This window comes from Microplitis demolitor, chromosome 6 (genome assembly GCF_026212275.2).
Source record: "Microplitis demolitor isolate Queensland-Clemson2020A chromosome 6, iyMicDemo2.1a, whole genome shotgun sequence".
Lineage (NCBI taxonomy): Eukaryota > Metazoa > Arthropoda > Insecta > Hymenoptera > Braconidae > Microplitis > Microplitis demolitor.
In genome coordinates this window covers 3314136-3338441 of record NC_068550.1, presented here as the reverse complement: position 1 = coordinate 3338441, position 24306 = coordinate 3314136, and the positions used below count along the sequence as shown (strand labels likewise).

Here is a 24306-nt window from a genome sequence, read left to right as displayed (position 1 = left end):
AGTCCATCGTATAGTAACGAGAATAAGTCTCGTCACTTTCACTCCGTTAAGAGAAGAGAGAGAGAGAGAGAGAGAGAGAAGTACCATCGATGGGTAACGCCCAAGGACGTTTGTCTCCTCATTATTTATTTTCTCTAATCTTATTAATTATCATTGACATTATTTCCATATTTTTAATATCGAAATAAATTAAATTCAATTTGCTGTCATTAAATAATATATTATCTTTATTAATTAAATTAAATTTCTACATGATGGTATTTCTTCTCTGGTTTTCTTCTTTAGCTGTTGATTTGTTTCTTTTTTGGACTCGAAAACTTTCTGTTAAATTTGAATACAATGATCCGATGCTATGTAGAAATTGTAGAAAGCCTGAAGAAACTTTCGTGGATGCGAAATCGTTTGGCACTGGGCCAGGCTGGTGAAAATGGAAGCATATCTTTTGCACATGGGGTCAATGAACTCTGGAGTGTATATAACTACATATAACCCTTTATTGCTTGTAATAATACTTTAGTATTATAACTTAAAGTCACACACATTTAAAATACGTCGATGTAAAATCACCAGCATCATTATTTATAAATACAAAAGAATAATAATAATAATAATATTAATAATAAATCATATTTATATGTGTGGTTAAATTGTAGAGTGGAGAATGGTTGAGATTAAAAGTGCTGGAAGTTTATCCGGAATTAACGAGACTCGGTACAACGGTAGATGAAGCAAAAAGACTGTCAGCTGCACATGACGAGGTACTTGTACGTCTTCAAAGTAAGCAAAGTCCAGTTGAAGAATTACTTAGACAAGCGGATCAACTAATCTCGACTCAAAGACCTCGCGCAGAAGTATATGCTGCTATGGCTGATACTCTGGGTCAAGCATGGAGAGACGTTAATTCTCTTCTTGAGCTTCAAAAGCAGATATTAGATCATAATGTACTTTTCAAATGGTGTGTAGTCAATAAATATTCCTTATTAAAATACAGTTATATTTTTAAAAATTTTTAATCAACAAAAATAATTGGATTTTTTTTTTAATGTATTTTAGTCGGGCTGAAGAATTTAAAGTAAATGCCAAAGCACTTGAAAAAGCTTGTACTGATACATTGCTTCCCATTGAGATAGAAGTAGTTAAAAAATTCCTCACAAGAATTCACGATTTAAGGAAAGCAATGCTTAGTTCACTGATGGGTGCTCTGCAAGAAGGTCGAACTCTGTTAGATTGTCTCAGGGAAATAGCCAACGAGGGTACACTAGATTCACGACCAGATAGAATAAAAGCCGACGCTAATAACGGTAAAAATATTATATATAAATCCGTATCCATTTTACGGGGATTAAATGTTTAATAATTTTATTATTTATAATTACAGCTGTTCTTCAAGTTGAGAAGTGGTTGGAAGAATTACATGACCAAAGAACCCGCATCGAGCTGTCTTTTACTAATAGAAAGACTCAATTAGAGCAGTGTCTAGCCTTAGCACTTCTTGCCACTGATCTGCGGGACCTGGAAGAAATAATAAACGATCGGATGGCAGCTCTACGTGCCAGCAGTGATCAACTGGGCGATTCTTCATCAAGTGCTGGACTTTTGTTGTTTGAATTAAAAAAGTTACAGCTTGACGCTAAAGAACTGCAAGAACGTTCTTTGAAAATAACTAAATCAACAGAGAGATTGGTATCAGCAAAACACTTCGCAGGTGAACAGGCCACGGCACAGGCTTACGTGATCCTCGAGACGGCGACGGAATATGTTAATGAGTTAGATCAGTATGAAGGTTTACTAAATCGAGCGATAGCTTTCTTTGAATCTGCACGATCAGTAAGTCACTCATTTTATTAATATAAATGTTTACTTTATTTTAATGATCATAACACTAAAAAGATGACACAGATTTAAAATGTTTATATTGTAACTTTATTTTATTTGTTTTTAGGCATTTACAAAATTAGATCAGCTAGAGATTCAATTAGCAACGACCGAACATCCTCCACACTCTCCACAACTTGCTCGTTTTCACGCCCAAACCTCAGCAACGCTCACGGAAGTAACTTCTAGTCCGCTTGCAGAGGGTTATTCTCTGCTGGATGTTACGGGAAGAGGAGCGCCCGGTGCAGAGGTTTAAAAATATTTTTTTTTTTTATATTTACATATATTCTCTCAATTACTATTATATATCCCACGTATCCATTTTAACGATACGTTTCATTGACTCCGTCACGCCTACTAAAAAAAATTTTTCTGTAACCTGCCAAACCTTCTCTTCATCGCTCGTGTATAAATTATGTTATTTATATATATATTTATATATATTTTATTTTAGGGTGTTAAGCGAACCGTCGAAGAGTTGGAAAACCGGAAGATACGTCTTCTTGAACGTTGCACCGCGCATAAGGAAGAAAATCTCAGGATCACAAAGGGCCTGGAGATCTTCTTTGAAAAATATGAAGAGTTGCGATCCTGGCTCAATGGTATTGCCGATGCATTTTTACGCGGGCATCAGGATATGGGAAGTGATCTGCCGATGGCTAAAGACTTTTATAAAATGCACTGTCAATTGCTGGAGGACTTGGGTAAACGGGGAGACGAAATTGATGAAGCATTGTCGGTTTTGTCAGGTACAATCATGGAAATCACTGATGAAAGACAACGAGTTGCGCAGAAGAAACATGTTGAAGATCGTGTTGATGCCTTGAGAGACTCCTGGTTGGATTGCAGGCACACTGTCGAAGCGAGACTTCATCTCAGTGCTCTTTATGTTGACTTCCATGAAGCAGCAGCTGCTCTGGGCAAAGAACTTGACGAAGTTGAGAGCGAATTCAAGAAGAATTCAGACAATGCCGAGGAAGGGAAAATTGATAGTTTGGAAAAACGGTGGAATGAATTGCGACCTCTGTACATGAGACTGACTAGCTGCGGATCAGTATTTTTAACCGAAGCTGATCGGGTAATTACTTATGTTAATTATATTATTATAAAAATTATTATTATTTAAATTTCAAGTAAGTTCATTAACACATTTGCTCAATTTCAGTGCACTGATGCGTACTTGGACATCCTGCGTGCACGACTGTGCGTAGAGACGACCTTGGAACGCTTCGCTAACAGGCAACTAACCGTGACTGAATCATGGGAGAACTGGCAGACTTCGGTTATTACAACAAGGGAGCGAAAAATTGAACAAGAAAGACGATTTGAAGAAACCACTAAAACATTAGCATGGGCATCTAAGTTTGGCGAGCAGCTGTATCCTATCATAACGTCCGAGTCTATTAAACCGTCGGTTATTCTTCAGGATCTTGAGAGTACGCAGCTGGGTATTCTTCCAGAACTTAAGAGGGCTGTTACTGAGTTAGACGCGAGGATCAAGAGTGTTGAAAGTTTCACGAATGGAGGTCATTATTTTTTTATTTTCATTTTTATTGTTAACTAATAAAAATATTTTTTATATTTATTTAGATGATAATGTAAGCGAACGAATAAAAGAAAAATTATCAAAAGTTTACGAGCATCTTCGAACGACCGCAACTGATTATCAAAATTTGTTAGAATCACTGATCTCCATTTTCGATGATCTTGTCCAGGTAATTTATTATTTATTTATTTATTTAATTTAAAATTATTATTAATTAAATTTAAATATTTTAGATTGAAAATAAAACAGAAGAAGTAAATGAAATTCGTCATGATTTAGAAAAATCAACGTCGGGATTTTTAACAGAATCAGGTCGAAATGATATTCGAATAAAAGCAGAAACAATAAATAAAATACGTGACTCGATAACGGAAGTACTTAAAAATGTTGAACCAGCGATTGATCAAGTGATATCGAGAATTAAAACTCAAGAGCCTGCAGAAGCTGCCGTGCAAGAAACAGAAAAATTAAACAGAGTTTTTAATTTAATTTCTGCGAGCTGGGAAACCATTTGTACGGATACTAAATTAAAATTCGACAAACGTATGCTTTTTTGTAATTTTGCTGATGACTTGGATCGTATTGACGCTGATCTTATGCATTTAAGTGAACAATTAGCTGGTAGTGCTGAGTCAGGACATCGTTTTACTGGTGACTCCTTGCCAGCGGCTGAGGCTGCTTCTCTGGCTTTTTCACAGTTTGAAAAAACTGTCACGGTATTAATTATTATTTTAATTAAATTTAATTTTTATAGAGTATATTTTGAAGATTATTTGTTTTTTATTTAGATTTTAGAGGAGAGAATAAAAGCATTTATAAAATCAACCGAAAATAATGTTGAATTAACAACACCAGAATCAGCGCCGGTGATTAATCGTGAGCTTTTTAAACTTCAAGAGCGATGGGATCAATTAAAACGATTGTCCGAAGGCACAAGAGAACGAATTAATTCAAGTATTGAGTACTTCAGGCTTCTTGAGGAGGCTAAAAATTGGTATCGAGACGGAAATAAGCTGATGATTGTAATAGCAAGAAAATCATCATCAGCAAAGACCCCAGAAGAGGTACTGGAATGCCTGACAGCGATTGATGGATACTTGAAACCCGGCGAAGAACTTCAGGAGAAACGTATTGAGAAAATTCGTGATTTATCAACAAGAATCTTTTGTACTGATCGGCTACCGCAGTTCAACGAAGTTGTTGTAGAAAATCGCGAGACCCTAGACTCGTTTGCAGTGATAACATCTGAATTACGTACATTAGCACAAAACTTGAAAAACTCAGCGGATATTTTCGAAGAGAAACGACGTGAAAAAAAACACGAAGAGGAGGAATTGAGGAAATTAAATATTGCTAGGGCAGAAGCACAGGCTGCTTACGAAGCAGAAATCCAACGAAAAAAACTTGAAACCATTATGGAGGATAAAAAGAAACAAGAACATGCGTTAAAAAGTTCTGTATCTGCACAAACCGAGGAAGAGCTAAAGGTAGTCGAAGAAACGGTAACCTCAGCAGTTACTACTAAAGAAATAATTATTCTGCAAAAGGTAATTATAAAAAAAAAACTTAGCAATGAGTTGATATTAATTACCGAAGAAAGTTTTGTAACTTTTATTTACATTTTTACATCATGTGGATTTATTTACTTATGATTTACAGACAGAAGTAGAGGAAGATTTACCGGTTCTCATGCCGTCGATTCCATCAGTTTACAATCAAGTGAAAGAATCCACTACAGATATTAAAAAAAATCAAGTTGAAGAACTTGTTTTACCTGATCCGCCTAGATTTATTGTGCCGCTGAATGACTCGACCATTGAGGAAGGCAACCGATTTATCTTTGAATGCAAATTGGAGCACGGAAAACCAAAGCCCGAAATTATCTGGTACAAAGACGGTATCTCGATCCTCAATAATCCGGATTACTTGACGAGTTATAATGAAGAAACTGGTCAGTGTGTTTTAAATATCGAGGAAACGTTCGCCGAGGATTCAGCGAGATTTATTTGCAAAGCTTTTAATACCGCCGGAGTCGCTGAAACTGGAGCTACACTCACGATAAAAGGCAAGTTCTTATCATATAAATATTTGTCTACTTTGTTTATTAAACATTTTAAATAAATATTACAGAGACCGCACCAGAGCAACAACTAAGTCCTCCTACCTTTGTGAAAGAGCTGCTGCCATCAGTCGCCAATAAAGGCTCTCCTCATTTCTTGTCGTGTACAGTGACCGGTAATCCTCTTCCGACAGTCCAGTGGTTCAAAGATAATACCAATATTGAAGATTCTTCTCCCGATTACGCGATAACGTATAATAACGGCGAGGCTGTACTGAAGTTCACCGAAGTATTACCGGATGATCGTGGTGTCTATACATGCAAAGCAACAAATAAACTAGGACAGGCGTCTACTTCAGCAAACTTACAAGTACAGGGTACGTTGAATTAATTTGAATTTTTATTATGATTATGATGATGACGAAGTCTATCTCTCCCTAAAAAAAACTATTTTTATAGCAGTCGAAATAGATGAAAAGAAAACAGTGGAAGTGATTCAGTCAAATGGAATATCCAGTTTAACTCCAGAACCCAGTGAAGAAAGTAAAGAAATAATTTCCAAGGTCAGTTTTATAAAGGAGCATAAAATAATTCAAGAGTCACGAATAATAAAAGTAAGTTATTTAACGTTTGTACCATTGCAAGTACGTCTGGGTGATGATTATTTATAGAATTCTCTGGATTAAGTTACGAGGGTAGTAGTAGTCACTAAGTAAAAATAAAAATACGATAAAATAAAATAAAAATTAGTAGACTTAAAAATGTTGATGAAATAAAACTAATAGAATAAAATTGTATCAAGTTAACGTTCTATTGTAGATTGAAAGTCACACTGAAGAGATGGGAGGGAGTGCTAGTCACATTATACCTGATGCTTCTGCTCAGGAAATAACAACCTCCGTTAATCAGGAAGAAATTGTTGTTCCTGTTAAGGTTGAAACCGGTGTAGTTAAGAGTCCGGAGATGCCAGAGCTCTTTAAAGTGCCCGAGCTTATTAAACCCAGTGTACAATTACCGCTTAAAGATGTACAAGTATTTGAAGGTAATACTGTGAGACTAGATTGCGTGATTATCGGTCAGCCTGAACCTGAAGTAAGTATCTTATAAAATATATCCTGTTTTATATAAATTCTGTAATAAATACTTTCTATAGGTAATTTGGTATCACGACGATCAACCGGTTAAAGAATCCGCTGATTTCCAATTGCTATTTCAAGGTGACAGGTGCTCTCTAATTATTCATGAAGCTTTTCTTGATGACGCTGGTAAATATAAAGTCGTTGCTATTAACAGTCAAGGTGAAATTTCAAGCCACTGCGTTTTATCAGTTATACGTAAGTTTATATATCTATTAATAGGTGATACTTATCATCGTAAATTTCAATTAATTATCGATAATAATTTATAAAATTTATCTAGCATCTTCGGAAGCTGCCAAAAAGTCCACAGTTGGTACTGCGCCCCAGTTCGTTAAATTAATAGCCGACGTTTTGGTATCTGAAGGTGAAGATGCGATTTTCGAGTGTCAAGTAACCGGAGAACCTAAACCAGATTTGAGATGGTACTTCAACAATGAAGAGATAGTATTTGTTCACGAAAGAATAACAATGACACACGATGAAACGGGTAATTGTACTCTGAAAATATCCTCGACTACCGTTGAAGATAAAGGAAATTATGTAGCCAAAGCGATAAATCTTATTGGTGAAGCTAAAGCGATAGCCAGACTGGTAGTTAAACCAGCGAGTAATGAATCATTCAAACGGGAAGAATTGATTCCGATGGAAGAAAAATTTGTCGCTCCGTCATTTGAAGAAGTTTTTGAAGACAGACGTGTCGTTTTGCCGGGAGTTTCTACTAAATTTGAGTGTATTGTTCATGGAAAGCCGACTCCAAAGGTAACTAAATTGTCTGCTGATAAATTTTATTGGAGAATTTGAAGGCATGATAGTAAGAATTTCTGTTATAATAAAATCAAACTTAAAAATTATTTTGGATGGCTTTCAAAGCAATTAATTTGTCATCAAGATTGAGAAGACTTAGTGTCTTTGGCTCGATGTGGATCTCGAACTCTCACTCTAGATTTGGTGGATGCCAAATTGTACAAACTAACATACAATACTTGCTCCCTTATCCCGTATTCCTAACCGAATTGATTCTTTACTATACCCTCGGTATGTATCTCTGGCATCAAGGCGCAGTGTCGTGCTTGATGGTTTGTTAGAAGCATGTGGCTGGTAGTGCTCTTAATTTTTACAATATTTGTTGTAAGTTTATTACAGCACAACGCATGTTAACAACAGCTTTAATAGAGTCTACTCCCCAGTATCATAAACCTAATGTTGTTTTTTTAGATCCAATGGATGTTCAACGAGAAACCTGTGCACGGAAAAAGTTTTTTAGTGTCTGTAAGTGGTGACAGACAAGTTCTAACGATACCGGAAACAAGTCAAGAACACGTGGGCTTTATCTCATGTGTTGCTGAGAATACTGCGGGCAAAGCGACATGTACTACGCAACTCGACGTTAAAGGTAAATTTATTTATAATTTATTTTAATAATAATTACTAATTATTTTATAAATAAATATGATTTAATATAATTTTAATTTAAATTTTAATTTTAATAATTATTATTTTTAAGTATCAGAAGTTTGTACTGTACGTCTTGTCTCGTTGAAGATCACGATTACTCTGTATTCTGTTTTTATTATTTGTATTGTCGTCTATCCTAGATGGAATTGGGTTACATATTATTCGGCTCGACGTTGCGGTTCGAAAATAACAACCAAGCCGAGTGCAATGGTGCCACGGAGAGTTATTAATATCCACACTACTGGTGTACTTCCGAGCGAACGCTTCATTCACTGCAGGGTCGCATAATCATAAGTGGACAAAATAGAATTTTCAGCTTCTGGTATTCCATGAAGGTCTAATGCCTCGTAAAAGTTATTCGCACTTGTTTAAACTCTTCCAGTGGACTAGTTGCATAGTAATAAAAAAACGAGTGAAGTAACGTTACTCAAACCTCTATATATTTACGCATATTTATATGCACTGAATTTATTGATTTAATTTCAGCATTACGGAACATTAACGTGGGTTTAAACTAGTTTCAAATCCTACAGTATTTTTATTATTTATTTCTGGTCTTTATTTTTATTTGACGTCTGCAAACTGTAAAAAAAAGTTTAATCTAATCTTAGATTTAAAAATTTCCATTTGTTTGCAATTTTAAAAATTTATTTGTTTTACAAACTGGTTCTGATAAATTAATCACCGTAAGAATGATTTAGTATTTCATTAATCACGATTATGATTATCATTCATCTTATTGCTGTCATTAATAATATTTATATATATTTTTAAATATATATATATGATTCGAATAATCTAATCGTCAATGATCTCTAGGTGATAGTAATTTTTTACGTCGTACAGACGTTGCCCATTCCTGAAGAACTTTAAAACTCGTTCTCCGACGCACGCAGAATTTGCGTTATTTTTGTCATCATCTTGAACACAGTAGCAAGGTATAGAAAGAGTTAGTAAGACAGATTGAGACAAGAACGAGAAACAGAGAGAAAGCATTTTGGATCAGTGTTGGCTTAGAACAGAGTCCGCCGGTCGGTTCGACGATCCCGACGTAGTCTTCCCGGTGCTAGGTTTCCTATTCGAACGAATTTAAACGATCGTATATTAGTACGTGTATAAATATACGTTTTGAATAATTATCAAGTGATCTTGAATAGTGTCACGTGGTGTTACAATCCTGAGGTTCGTTTTCTCATTCAAATTATATATGTCTTATAAATTAAATTGAATCTTTTATATAATTAACGTATTATTGTACTATCTCTTGGAGATGATACTCTCTAGATTGGGCTGATGAGTGATTTGTGAACTAAGTGTTTACTGACGAGTATGTAACATTTAGGAAGAGGACGGGCAGCTGCATCTAATTTTATGTTGCTCGAGCATTCATTTGTGCTTTTGCCTCTAGCATAAATAACTTTTGTTCTAGTGTTTTCTTAATTACTTTCAATTATAATTTATTTTCAAAACCAGCTGTAATTAATTAATTAATTAATTTTTTTATTTTAAACTTTTGTAATCGTGTAATTTTTTAAATAATTTATTTTTTCCCAACTGTATTTTAATTCCCTGCCGCTGAGAAATTTTAAAAGTAAAAAAAAAATATTTATTAATCATTATTATTAATAATTTGACAATTTAAAATGTAGAACAGGCAGCTTAGATTTCTTCAAACCAAATCCACACGCTGGTGGTCATCTCAATTTATCTCTGATTTATTTGTACGATACTTTGGTATACTGCCAAATGCCCGTGGCTCCAAATCTTCGTGATATTAACACACACTGGAAGACTAATTCATAAGAAGTATCATATAAATATTATTATTTCTTGGAAATAAAAGAAATAAACTACCGCAGTAGTTAAAGTAAATAAATATGAATAATTCATTTGCGCAAAAACAATTATATTAAATAATATATACACATATATTTCAAAGTATTTCTACAAGTCATTAGAATAAATATAGCAGCTATTTGCACAATAATTAAATTATATTGATCGGCTGTGATTAGTGGACATGATTAAATTAATCAGGACAGCGTAACTATTAATAGAGATATGATTCAATGAAATAATAGCATGAAGCCATCATCTATTTATTTTTATCATTAGAGTGTCAATGTAATTAAAAAAAAAAAATTTATAGATTTTTAAATCGTTTTAAACGTCGAGATGATGTTTATTATTGGGTATAGAAAGTTTGTAGTTAGTTGAAGCATTTCAATGTCTCTTGTCCATCATCAGGTGGTGAAAAGAAGCCAAGGGAAGAGACGAGGGTATTCCTGTTGTGTGGACAGAGAATAATAGTGACTAGACAAGGGCGTGTGCTTTGGCTGTGCCAAAAGGTTATTGCCAATCTATTGATAACCCCGATTAATCATGATCGTTGTTGTACACAGGAGCTGAAGAGACACAATTTACAACGGCCAAGGGGGTGGAGGACGTCAAAGTTAATTTGTTACCTCTTGGGGACGAAATGCAGGCTTCGAGCAGTACCGAAAAACACTTCATCACCGAAAGAAGTACATTACCCAGTGACCAAGTGGATGAGAGCAGCCTCACCAAAATGTCATCCTCTTTCTCTCAGTCGTCAACGACTAAATCCTGTTGTACTAAAGAATTTAAATCGTCAACGACGTCGTCTAGTGTAATTACTGAGCCGCAGTTTAAACCAGCTCCGGGTAATGTCGTTACCAAATCTCATGTTGAAAGCCGAGAGTACAGTTCTCAGCAGAATGGAGGCCCGCCAGTTGTCCAGGTAAATATTTTATAGTTCATATTTATATGAAAGGCAATAAAGTTATTTTTATTTTATGTGACTATGATGTTTAAAGAGACTTTAAAAATTTTACTTTTAATATTTTATTTGTTTGAGTATTTGACTTTAGATAAAAATGCTGAATGACGAATTATTTAATTGCTCATTCATGGAATTTACAAATTACGTTCTATTTAAGACTGTTTACTCATTGTTGGTTTTATAGTCATTAAGTCGTATTAGTTTTACTCGGTTTTTATGTTTGAAGTAAATCTATAAAATAATATTTACTTTATTTTTATAAAATGATAATTTTTTTTTCTTGATTTTAATGGTGAGTTTTTGAAATTTTATCAGAGTCACAAAGTCGAAGAATACGAGCAAATTGTTCAAGATACCCCAGGTCAACTGCGACAAGAAAAAACTAAAATAGTAACAGAGGGTAATGTTTCGCTGAAGATGCAAAAGCCAATGAGGAAAAATGTCGCTCCCAGATTTGTCTCACCGTTGACGGGAATGATTGTCGATCAGGGGCATGACGTTGTCCTTGAAGGAGTGATTGATGGTTAGTTCAAAATAAATGTTTAGTAATAGCTAAACAACACCGATTATTTATAGAAACTTTTATTGCATTAATTTTTAAACGCCCAGTTGTTTTTTTTTTTAATTAAATTTTTTTTTTTAGGTTTTCCAACGCCAACAATCACTTGGATGAAAAACGGCCAGGATATTAAAGAAGGAATAAAGATTACGTTTGAGCACAATCATGTACGACTTGAATTAAAAAATGTTAATGTAAGAGATGCTGGCAGATATACTTGTACAGCTGTTAATGATATTGGAAATGCCAGCAGTACAGCAGATTTAGTTGTTAAAAGTAAGTTGTTAAATTATTTTAAATAATTTATACAATTATTCTAATACTTAATTAATTAATTTTTGTAGAAACAATTTTCCCGCCGGTCTTCGGAAAACGTCTCCAAGCACAGGTAGTAAAAAAAGGCGATCGCGTATTAATGGAAGTTGAGATAACAGGAACACCAGAGCCAACAGTCACGTGGTATAAAGATGACGAGCCTCTGATAGATGTTGATGGACAACTGAAACAAATTGGAAATTGTTATTTATTGATTATTGATGCAGGTAAAAAAATAATTATCATTTATTTATTATAGTGTAAAAAATTTGCGGAGTGAACTCCGATTAAATCCGGAATCATATTAATATTAAAACTCCGAATCAGAGTGAATGTGGATTCAAATTAAAATAAAATCCATAATCACTCCGACTTCACTCCTGATTTTTTAGTGTAATATAATTTTAAAAAAATTATAAATTAATAATTTTTGTTTCTTAAAAAGCTGAAAAACGTCATGCTGGCAAGTATATGGTTCATGCAGTAAACGCTGGTGGTGAGGGACAAAGTATAGCTGATTTTGCAGTATTTGAGCCAACTCCAGATACTATGGTAGAAGTTCATAAAACAATTGTCTATGAAAATGTTGCTGACAAAAATTTAACGGTAATATTTATATTTATATTAATAAATTTTTACTATAAATTCAAATTTTATTTATTTTTTTTTTTTACGGTTACTGTAGAATTTAATTTTTTTAACTTTGACAATTTATTAAAATTTATTATGTATTGAAAAAAAAAAAAAAAATAATAGTTGGAAGAAAAGAAGAGCGAACTACCATCAGCAGCACTAACAGCCGAGCATATAGCGACCACTACAATACAGCCAAGTTCAACATTAAAAACATTGAACCCGAGCTCTGGGTCAACTCCATCCTCGAAGATACGTAAAATAGAACTGATAGGACAGAAAAATGGTCAGCATACTGAAGAAGTCATTGAGAAAGCAACGCGATCTGAAATGATATCATCGACGATAGAATCTCACCAAAGTGAGACAAAATCTGAGCAAAAGTTCCACATGAAGCTTCAACACCAAGCGCCGGCTTTGTTTGATACTGATACTCCTATAGGACCTGCTGCTCCTACAGTGACGACTACGACCACGAAAATCAGTACCAAGGAAACTCAGAAAGGTGGAGAGCCTATTTCAACTCGCACTACAGAGTTCATGGAGTCAAAGACAACTGAAAAGGATCTTGCTGAAGAGAATGAGAATGTAGAGACGACGACGATTGCCAAGAAAGATGCATTGAGTTTCTTTGAATCGATGTCCAAAGACAGCGAATTGACACCGAAAGGCCCCAAAGCCATGATTAAGCTCACGGAAGAAGACAAAGATGGAAACTATGACGTCAAGGTGGACAAACTAACGAAAAATTACGAACGATCGACTAAATTTGAAGAGGTTAAAAAACCAGTTCCTGAAGCCCCTGCTAAGAAATCTGTTCAGGATATTTCTCATAAATTTGAAACTCCAATAATAACTAAAGGTGTCGATAATGTCATGATTGATTTTCCCTACGACGATTATAAATTGCCGGCTCTTAATATTCAGAGAACTGTTCTTGAAGACACAACAGCATCAGGTTCTCCTATTCATGGTACGCTAACTATTTCCCGGCTTGTTGCTCAGTCTGAGAGCGCTGAAAAAATGTTATCAGGTTTTAATCTCGTGCCAGAGCCTCCGCCAGAAATTGGCTACATGCCAAAGTCCGAGGAAGAAGTTAAAAAAGGAATAGATGTATCATCAAAAGCAAAACAACTTCAGGAATTCCAGAAAAAATCCGTTGATGCTCCGATTGGTGGCGTTAAAATTTTCCCAAGTGCTCCACCAGTTAAATCTCAAGTTTCTCAAGTTAAAGAAACTAAACCGACGACTTGTATTCCGCCGCCATTTCAACTCAGTGAGTCGAAAGAATTTTCTAAAAAAGAAGTTGTCGAAGAGTGTTGTATTAAAAAAGATATACATAGAAAAGAAGATACAAAAGTGTCGACAGCCAGCCCAGCGCCTTTGTCGCCGCCAAAAACTGAGCAAACAGACAAGTGGTGGTCATCAACGTCTGACTTGGAGACACGTTCTCATATATCAACAGATTTATCAGACTACCGGTGTCAATCCGGTGCTTCTAGTCAGTTTGAAGGTCGTCCGTCATCGCCAAAACCATCAGCAGACGGCATTGCAATGGAGAAATACTGGGCTAAATCAAAGACCACTGAAGCTAATAGAAAATCTTGGCCGCCGCAAGCTGGTAAAGAGACGACTAAAACTTTTACTAAACGTGAGGAATGGAAAGAACCTGAGGTTGGTTACAAAACTTCTACGCATGAGAATAGGGACGAAGTTGAAGAGATTCCTGGCGGTGGAATCACTAAAACTCATATTGAGTCTACTAGCAGTTTGGAAACTCGATCATGGAGTACACGTGAGAATCAAATACAGCAGACGACTATTGAAAAACCTACTCCGCCACCTCCGAAGCCTATTATTAAACCAGTTAGAGTTCCTTCACCTCCAAAACCGGCACCAGCACCAGCACCAGTGACAATGTACAAAGCTGAAACAACTAAAGTTGATCATATTGTAAATTCCGTTCAAGAGAAATCTATCATGGAAAAATATTCATCTGAGTGTGAGTTTAATAAGACAGAGTCAATGGAAAAAATAAGTTCTTATGAAGAATTAAAAGCGCCAGGATTAGTTAAAGCTATTCCACCAAAACCAGTCGTTCAACTTTATCATCCTGCTGGAGATGTTCCAAAAATAGAGCCGATCAAAACGTTCCAAGAGTCAAAGTCGATGTTCAAAGGTACTTTGGCTACAGCTCCAAAACGTCCGGTTGTTCAGCTTTATCATCCGACAACAGAGACACCAAAAGAGCCGACAATTATTCTAGAACCAGGTCCACCACCAGAGATGGGTTATGCTCCACCGCCTCCAATGTGCGAGAGAAAAATGGAACGCTTTGAAAAAACAATGGAAATGTCAGTTCACTCACACAAGAAAGAAGATGCGCCTCCGATTCCTCCAAAAGATGCGAGAAAAACTCCACCGCCTCTTCCAGCTAAAAAAGTCGAGCCATTCACCTGTCCTCGAATGTGTACTGCGCCAGCACCTTCTACTTTTGCCAGAGGTCAATTTATTGAGTCGGACTACGAATCCGACTTCGAATCATGTAAATCTAAATGGCGAGTTTGCGAAAGTGAAAACGATGAGCCTAAATATAGAAGAGTCCAAGCTCCAACACCAAGACAACCCAGGCCTAGATCAACTGAGCCCGAACCATTGCCTCCGTCTAGCTTTGAAATACCACCTCCGGAATTAACTGGGCCACCTAGACCTTGTGTCACTCCTGATTACTCAGCAGAACACTCAGCATCGACTACCAACAAAAAAACCAGCTCCATGATGACCAGACACGAGAGAAGTGCTAAGCAACAGCAGCATTACCAAAATCAAGGTTTCCCTCAGGACACTGCTGTCAATCTTCCTAAGCCAGGATCTCCACCGATTTTTGTCCACCCAAAAACTACTCCCGAGCCTCCGAAAGTAAAGACCAGAACTTTCCAGCAGGAGAGCGGGTACATGGCTGATACTGATGAACCATTTTATCAACGAGAAGCAAATACTGTTATTCAAAAAACTTGCGGTAAAAACGACGGCTCTTCAATGTCAACAAGTTCTTACGAATCAAAACAATTTATGGAGAGCAAAACTTTCATGAGCTCGTCTTCAAACCAACGGAGAGAAGAATCATCTTCTTCATTTATATCTTGTCCTACTGTTCAAACTCCAGCTTCTAAAACACAAATGCAACGAAGTTGCTACGAAAAATCTTACATGTCTTCTGCACCAACGAACACTACTAGATCGTTTAAAAATGACAAGGTTCGGGATTTGAATGACGTGTTTCGTGTTGAATGTTTTCTTTTTTTTACTTAATATAGAATGTCCACTAACAGTTTTGCTTTTCAGTAAATTAGATTTTTTTTTTTAACTGCATTTAGTATTTTTTTTATTTCATGTGTTTTAGAGTGATTGAGTAAGTTTTTTACAGTAATTAATTTTTTGTTTATTTTTTTTTAGGAAGAAACAAATTATTCCTGGTCACAAAATCAAAAATTAAACTCAGCTCCTAGTCCATCCAGATTCGCACGCGGCGAATTTAGAGAAAGTGACTACGAGAGTGATTATGAAGGACGTATTCCACCGCTATGGAAACCCCGCGGTGAATCAGATATCGAGGATCATTCATATAAATCCGTTAAATCAAATTTTACAGGTAAAAATAAACTTACTAAATTTTTTGATCGCATTTTTGGTAGAGAAAATATAAATAATTAATAAAATATGTATTATATACATTGTAAACTACTATATATTATTAATATATATATATAAAAAAAACCTTAATTAATTATTTTGTTTGAAGTAGATACGCATGAAGGATTAATATTGAGCTACAGCACGAGCGAACTTAACTTTAACGATAACTAACTTGTAACTGCTATTATTTATATATTTTTCCAGCTTTCAACTAACATCCACACTAGTACTACTATTCTATCACAGGCAAGAACGATATATTTAGCTTCAGGTTACGTTGCTTATACTTTGCTATTGTCTTTATTTATTTTTGCTGGCTTTTTATGCATATCATTTACAATAATCTATAACTTACTATTAATCTAATATAATAATATTAATAATCATAATAATATTTTTTTTCTGATATAAAAAAAAAAAAAAATCAATAAATACTATTGCGTAAAAAATTTTTATTTTTATTAGCAACCCATTTTTAAAACTTTTTCACTTACATATATCACAATTATTATTTATTATTGTTATTATTATTAAAATATTTATTTGCGCTCGCATTCGGCTTTTGCATTATTATCATACTCGTGGTACATCATCACTTAGAGAATCTCTCGTAGGAAAACCGATGAAACCGCAACCCGAAGTCGCGGTACCGCAGTCATCGTGTATGGCGAAGAAGATGGAGTTTGAAAAAATGGAGAGAGAAAATAGTTGTGCTAAAAAAGAAGATAAAAAGACACAAGTGTCACCGCCAAAGCCAATCCCGATGCGTCAAAAATCTGTTTTACTGCCGGGATCTCCACCTGAGATAGGCTTTGAACCACCACGGCCTCAGTCATTTTACGAGGGACATTCTGGAGTCCCGTCTTACCACAACTCTGGAACTGTTGGTACTGAGTTGAAAAAGACTGTGAGGATGGACGAGTCGACTGAGACTAGTCGGAGAATTGTTACCGTCGAGCAAACAAGTCGAGTTATTAAATTCGGTGATGATCAGAATTTTAATCATCAGCAACACCATCAACATCAGCAACAGTATCAGCAGCATCATCCTGCATCAGTTTTCAGAGTGCCAACACCTAAGAAATTTATTCAAGGTCACTTCAGAGAATCAGATTACGAGAGTGACGCAGACATTGGAAGAATAAGACCTAAATGGACACCAGCTGAAAGTGATACTGATGATCCGCAGTATCGTAAAGTCCAGCCACCGAGAGCATCAAGTCTCCCCCCGCCTCGTGAACCCGGTGAGAGAGTTGTCACTCCGATGGAATTTGATCACCCGCCTGTGATAATTTCGGAGTCGCAAACATACGAGGAGCATTTACGTCAGCTTCAACGGGAGAGTGAGAAATTGAAACGGGAGAACCGTAAGAGCTACGACTGCTCTACATTGCCTTTTGATAACAAAAAACAAGAAAGCAAAAAGATAATTGATAATCTCACTGATTTCGCGGCACCACAATACGGATATATTAATAATCGTGACATGAAGAATGCTGCTAATCGTAAGAAATCTTGATATATAATATATACATACATTATTTTCAGATTTATTATTTTTTTACTCCTCTTTATAAATTGTTTATTAATTTATTTATTATTTGTCATCGCTTCGCATCACGGAGATTAGATCTAGTTCACTTCACTTGGTGTTAGTCTTATAATTTTCTTCTGTTTGTTATTTTTTATTCACATTTCTCGTCTACACGTATTCCTATTCTAGTTATTTTTTATCTCTTTCTTTATTTCTCTCTCTCTCTCTATCTCTTTCTTTATATCTATCTCTGTCCCTGTTTATACTCTTGTCTTAAAATAAATTGGTTGTCAAGTCTAAGTGGATTATTCATTAGACGTAGCTTCGAAGCACATGACGGACATGACAAGCAGCTTCAAGGCTAAAACCGAAAAATTCGTCAAAGACATCCAGTCTGATCTCAAGCACCAGAGTAAGCCGATTCTCAAACACCCGCAGGATAAGCAACACCATCAGGATACTGATGATTCTCAAGCTTATCGGGAAGAAAAACGGATGTCACAATATGGTAAAAAACTAAATAATAATAATCTTTTAAATAAGAAAATATTATTTTAGTTTATTTTTATAAATTCAACAAAGAAAGTATCAATTAGCGAGAATTAAATCCAGGAACGAAACACATCGATCCGGACACCGGATTGATCTACTTCAAGTACGACTTTGGCTACGAGTTTGGTATCGTACTGCCGGGTGAAAGCAAGAAGACCATTGCCAGTAGCAATAAAACAATCCAAGGTCAACGACGTCCCAGTGATATTGACGTACCGATTTCCCACGAGTTTACAACAACAAATCGCCAGGAGAATGGGTTCACTCGCACGCCTTGGCAGTCCAATAACAATCACCAGCAAAAAAATTACACCCCAAGTAAATTTACCAGCGGGCCCAAGACTGTCAAGTGGGAACCGACATCTGAGAGCGAATTCTCCGAAGCTGAGGACTCTATTCGACGAAAAAAACGTGGAGTTATCCCTCCACCGCCGAGTTTGTTGATACCACAGAGTCCCAGCTCGCCTAGATGGGATCCAACAACACCGTCGCCGATGTCGCTCAGCCCCAGCCTTCCGAGCTTCTCTCCTAGACACTCGAGCGCTACTACAGGACCACCAAGCAACGTTGACTCCTTCGCAGGTATCTCATAGCGTATTCGTCCCCTCGAGTATGATTTTAAAATAAAAATAAATAAAAAAAATAGGGTACAGTACAGAAAAAATATATAAGTAAATAATAAAATCCATTCATAAAGTCATTTAATTCGCATTAACCTCATCTGCAATTGGAATCGTCTTGGGTATCTTTGCCTGCATAAAAGCTTCGACTCTTTGCTACGCTGCAATTAAATAAAAAATTACATACATATATATTTATATACATATTAAATAAAATGGGTTGTAAATTATAACATGTAGGCTCTATTGGTGAATGTTTCTTATAGTGAGGGAACGGCAAAAAATTCGTGGGCCCACGGTTGCTCGGAATTACTGATTGAGTATCTTCCCCCGGGATGTAAGGATGTTAAGTCCTTGGTGTTAAATAATACCTTGGGTTTATTAATTTTTTAACTTAATAATTTACAGAATCACCCTGGCCTAGTACCAACGGAGTCTCGGGTCCAAAAGAAATTATACAGCCTTATTTAGATATTTTACCAAAGAAAGCTCCACTTTTTATTACGGTACGTTTTGTAATAAAACCCGCATCACATACTATAATTATACTTATCAATTGCTTATAATAAATTAAAATAATTAATAGCCACTGCGAGATATCGCTGTCGTAAGCGGCCAGACAGCAAGATTTGAGTGCATCGTTCAAGCAGAACCGCAGCCCAATATCCTATGGTCCAAAGACGGAAGAATCGTCGAGAACTCAGTTAACTATGAAGTTTATTACAGGAACGGAGTTTGTCGTCTTGTTATACCCAGTGCCTGTCCATGTAAGTTTATTATTAGCGTAATTTTATTTATTCTTCATCCTCATTTAAATTTACAATATTTTTTCATTTTATTTTAGCTGACGCTGGCACGTACGTTTGTACTGCAACAAACAGTCTCGGTTCAACGGCAACATCATCATCACTCCAAGTCCCAGGTAATAGACGATCTATCTACGGCACTAAGTAATGGACACATGGTTTATTGGGTCTCCAGAATTTTAAAAATAATTAGTTATGGTGTTGGTGGTGGTGGAGTTTAAAATGAAGCTTTCTTGTATATCTATACCTACTTTTAATTATCTAAAAAAAAGATCAAAAATTATACATCAAATGATTATTTTTTCCGATTATATCAAATACTTTCGCTAAAAAAAAAATTCTTCGCTTATGTAGACGATAAATTTTTCTTTATGTAGAGAATGCGCCTGTTTTTCCGTATACTTTCTTTAATTATTTCAAAATTTATGCTTTGATGGATGGTTAAATGTGAATGAAAGTAAATCTTGAAGTAGATACACTAACTTTAAATAAATAAATAAATAAAATAAACTATCCCCTGGGATTTATAAATGAAATTTTTTATAAGTAAAAATAATTACCGTCGTACTTAAATCTGAGTGATTAAAATATTAATAATTACAATTATTTTGTTCTCTTTATCGCTTGTTTTAATTTATTTATCAATATATTTCTAGATAAATAACATAAAAACTAGCGAAAAAAAAATGCTTAAGACACTTGATTTTTAACAGATGTGATTAAAAATATACAATAATAAATATCTAGTCATAACTGCGCACACAGTTAAAAAATAATAATTAAAAATAAAACAAAGTAACGATTTAATAAAAGCTGTAATCTTTAAATCTTCGTTACTGTTATGTAAATAAATGTGTGCTTACTTTGCAAAAATATTATTGGGTATTATGGTGTAATGTTATTTCCTTCATCCTCTTTACTCTGTACTATTTACTAATACTTTTTTTTCTTACTATTATTATTGTTATTGTTTATAAGTAGACGTAAGATTATTTAGTAATAAATGCTTATGGTGATAAAGGGTTTGCTAACTGTGCATTTTATTTATTTATAAATATTTACTATGTTGTAAAATTTAAAAAAAGTATCAAAATACTTGGTAAGTATATTTTTTATTTTTCTACATATTTTCAGATGACTAATAAATTTGAAATGATGAATAAATTGTTGGTTGTTTATAAATAAATTAACAAAAAAAAATGAGTATGAGTTTCACGTACTCGAGAGATACATTTAGGAACATATATATGTATATGTATGCGGGGGGAAGCGTTGAAACTTGTGTATTAAAATAGATCGTAAGGTAATCTTGGAATGCGTATAGGATAATGTGAGTCGACGTTCCGAAAATAAGCGGAAAAATATCAAACCTCACGGCCTAGAAGATTTTACGAGGTGTAAAGTGCTTTGAAATTACTCATAGTACTTTAAGAATTAACTTTGAATTATTTTACAATTAAATTTAAGTAGATTCTATTTTATTACAGCTTCCATTGATGAAATTATTTTTTTTACTGATTGAAATAATTAAAAATTCATTGAAAAATTAATTATAAATTAAAAACTTATTTTTTTGTCATATATTTAATATATAAATTTAAGATGAAATCACTAGATGATATAATAGTGATTTAAATAATCGCGCTGAAACCAAAAGTATTTTTATTGCGATTATATAAAACAAATAATCAAATTTTTGTGTAAACTCAGGGGTTACGATGAATAATTTTGAAAAAGTAAAATAAAAATTATGTATTTTTGAAACGATTACGAATCACATGCACACTAGGAGGTCGGGACATTGTGGGAGGCGCGAATGAAACGAAAATAGAAATTTCATCGGCGAAATTATCGCAAGAAATTTGTGCCAACAACATAACGATTGTGTATTTTTCATTTGGTTAAAATTAGTTTTTTTGTAGCTATTATTAGTTATTAATAATTAATCATAATGAAGAAGGATGAATAAATAATTATCTAAATGAAATATATTTCAGAAATATGTATGAATCATCGGTGGAATCGAGACTCAACTGAGACATCATCGGACGGTTCTAAATATGTCACTTTGAGTAATATTTTCACGTCAATAGGAAACTCATTAAATATTTTACGAAATTATGAGGCTAATTTTTTAAAAATAGAAGAAGCTAAAAATAATAGGTAAACATTGTCATTTTTTTTTTTTCATATTACCTCAGCAAAATAATAATCATATTTATTTTAATTTTTAAAAATTATCATCCGAATTATTCAAAACTAGATTTAATGATAAGGACCGTAGTTACGGAAGTGAAATTCAAGAATCGTACGAGCAAGAAGACATTGATAGTGAAGATACATCGCAAAGTAATTACGACGAGATAACAAGACGTTTAGAAGCATACAGCGACGTTGATTACAGTTATCCAGAGTTTTATTCGACAAATAAAATTACATATGAAAGTTTCAGTAGTCCAGAATTTTTCCGTCACTTTAAATTACCAGGTAATAAAATTACCCAAGTCCTTGGGATTTTATAAATAATTATTGTACACTAAATTAAATAATTTATTACCATCGTAAAGTTAAGTTACAATTATTTTGTTGTATTTTATTTAATTTTACTTCTTTAATACCCGGGTTTATTATTAGCACAAGTAAAGGATCAGATTGAAGATGAGAGTGAAAAATAAAAGTGAGAAGTAGAATGAAATGTATATGGGTTGAGATACTCTCGTTAGTAAAAATAAATAAATTTAAATTATTTGTTGAGTAAAGTAGCATAGATTGACACGCCATAACCACCCGTTAAGCAAATGATATTTATATATGGTTATATAGATAAATTATATGTATATACGAATACAAAAGATTGTAGATCTAGATGATTTAAATACTGTAACTAAAATTCAATTCGTTATACTCTTGAGATAAATTTCATGAGAGATATAGACAAAGTAGAAGAAGAATTTTCACGATGACTCTTCTTCTTTGAATATATTAGTGTACGCATAGTGAACGGTCTCAGAAATAGTTAAAGCGTCACTAAAGTAAATGTTACCTTGAGACAGAGGATTATTCACTCGACACCTCAATAATAAATTTGGGAAATTCAATTAAGCGTAATTGTTACCTTGGCTTTATTTAATGAGATTAAATAGTTAAATTTGTAAATTTTTAAATCAAAATTTATCATCCATTTAATTGCCTTATTTTTTTTCTCTTTAACTGTATCATCATACGGCTTATTTAATATACTACGCCAACAAGTTAATATATATATATTATATATATTGTGCAAGGTATATTATAACAAACGTAACGTGAATCCTCCACGTAATGAAATGCGAAACTAGGCATTGTGTTATTGAATTGTTTGGATGAAATTACGAGATCGGAGGTTCACTTTGACCTACTGCCGCACACATTTTGATTTCTCGTCTTCCATATAACGAGAGTCATTATACCCATTGTAATAATAATTAACTAGACTAACCAGCTTTACTGAAAAAAAAAAAAATGATAAATAGATTTTAAAAAATAAGAATTTTTTTTTTTTAAATAAAAAAAAAACGTGATCTAATTTACACACAAGTGAAGAGGGAGTTACTGTGAACCGACAATTTACGATCCGTAGAGTAATTTAAAACATTAATTGCAAGTCTTGTAGTACATGTTAATAATTACATCAGTATAAAATAATAATAAATTTAAAAAATGATTTAAAGTAATTAAGTATTTAATATTTATTATACAGAGGGCAAATGTGAAACGTTGTAAAAGTACATTGTACATTTTTGGCGATGAAACTTGAGTAAATAAATCGGCCAAATTTCTCTCTTTTATCGTATTTATGTATATAAAATGTTCATAAATGTTTGTGTATAAAATATATAAAGATGCAACGGTAATACATGAGTGTGAGGTTTTTACGTACGAAGACAAGACAAGAAAACGTAGGTGTATGTTTCTCCAGCATGGAATAAACGAGCGTGCGGTCGTACGCGTTCATGCAAGCACGCACGCCATGAATTTTCTTCTTCCTTCCTCTTTACGGTGAATGTAACAAACAGACAAGAGCACATTTTAACATTTTACACGGCCTTTATGTATATATCTATATATACGTATAAGTATAAGGAAGAAAGATAAATAAAATAAAAAATATATAATGCCAGAGTTTTATAGTAAAGGTTTATAAGAAAAGGTAGATAGAGAGTAAAGAGATTGTATACAAAACGCATAAACGAATCGTCGAGGGGTGACAAAACTCTTGGCGGGAAAGGAAGTGAGACGGGAAATGCGTGCACGCGTGGGCACTTTAAGATAAAGAACCAGAAAATTAATTTGTGAATGAATGTCTGAGGTATTTTGCTCCGTTATTCGATAATTTCAATACATAATTATCTAAACAATAAGAAAAATAGTTCGAAAAAAAATACAGAGTAAAAAAGTGTACTATAACAATTATATTATTTTTAATTATTTCTTCTCTCTCTTGCATTTATTTTAATTCTTATCTCCCATAAATTTGTAAGTTCTTCATCTTGTTAATGTTCTTCTTTTACTTCTTCTTCTTCTTCTTCTTCTTTTCTATTTCATGAAGAACATGAAGAGTACTGAGGGATTGAAGAAATTACCCCTACTACTAACCCGGCTCTCTCACGTCGACGAGTAGGAGAGATCGTCTCTTCGGAGCAACGTATCCCGCTACCGGCTTACTCGCAATTCG

General features: G+C 34.2%; 1 protein-coding gene across 2 annotated transcripts in view; it reads left to right on the top strand.

Moving 5' to 3' along the window:
* Positions 1-24306, top strand: part of LOC103577378 (titin) — a 118145-nt gene that overhangs the window by 10737 nt on the left and 83102 nt on the right. For both annotated transcript variants that reach the window (XM_053739882.1, XM_053739881.1), the window contains exons 17-47: positions 654-955; positions 1054-1301; positions 1379-1827; positions 1943-2125; positions 2330-2953; positions 3041-3401; positions 3466-3590; positions 3655-4137; positions 4210-4968; positions 5081-5486; positions 5552-5857; positions 5940-6094; positions 6300-6572; positions 6634-6814; positions 6900-7378; positions 7835-8012; positions 10477-10835; positions 11193-11400; positions 11521-11712; positions 11781-11978; positions 12197-12357; positions 12508-15642; positions 15841-16036; positions 16695-17585; positions 17931-18122; positions 18227-18748; positions 19195-19292; positions 19373-19553; positions 19631-19708; positions 21590-21755; positions 21856-22079. In XM_053739882.1, coding sequence (XP_053595857.1) covers positions 654-955; positions 1054-1301; positions 1379-1827; positions 1943-2125; positions 2330-2953; positions 3041-3401; positions 3466-3590; positions 3655-4137; positions 4210-4968; positions 5081-5486; positions 5552-5857; positions 5940-6094; positions 6300-6572; positions 6634-6814; positions 6900-7378; positions 7835-8012; positions 10477-10835; positions 11193-11400; positions 11521-11712; positions 11781-11978; positions 12197-12357; positions 12508-15642; positions 15841-16036; positions 16695-17585; positions 17931-18122; positions 18227-18748; positions 19195-19292; positions 19373-19553; positions 19631-19708; positions 21590-21755; positions 21856-22079 — 12313 coding nt within the window. The remainder of the gene's footprint in view (positions 1-653; positions 956-1053; positions 1302-1378; positions 1828-1942; positions 2126-2329; positions 2954-3040; positions 3402-3465; positions 3591-3654; positions 4138-4209; positions 4969-5080; positions 5487-5551; positions 5858-5939; positions 6095-6299; positions 6573-6633; positions 6815-6899; positions 7379-7834; positions 8013-10476; positions 10836-11192; positions 11401-11520; positions 11713-11780; positions 11979-12196; positions 12358-12507; positions 15643-15840; positions 16037-16694; positions 17586-17930; positions 18123-18226; positions 18749-19194; positions 19293-19372; positions 19554-19630; positions 19709-21589; positions 21756-21855; positions 22080-24306) is intronic.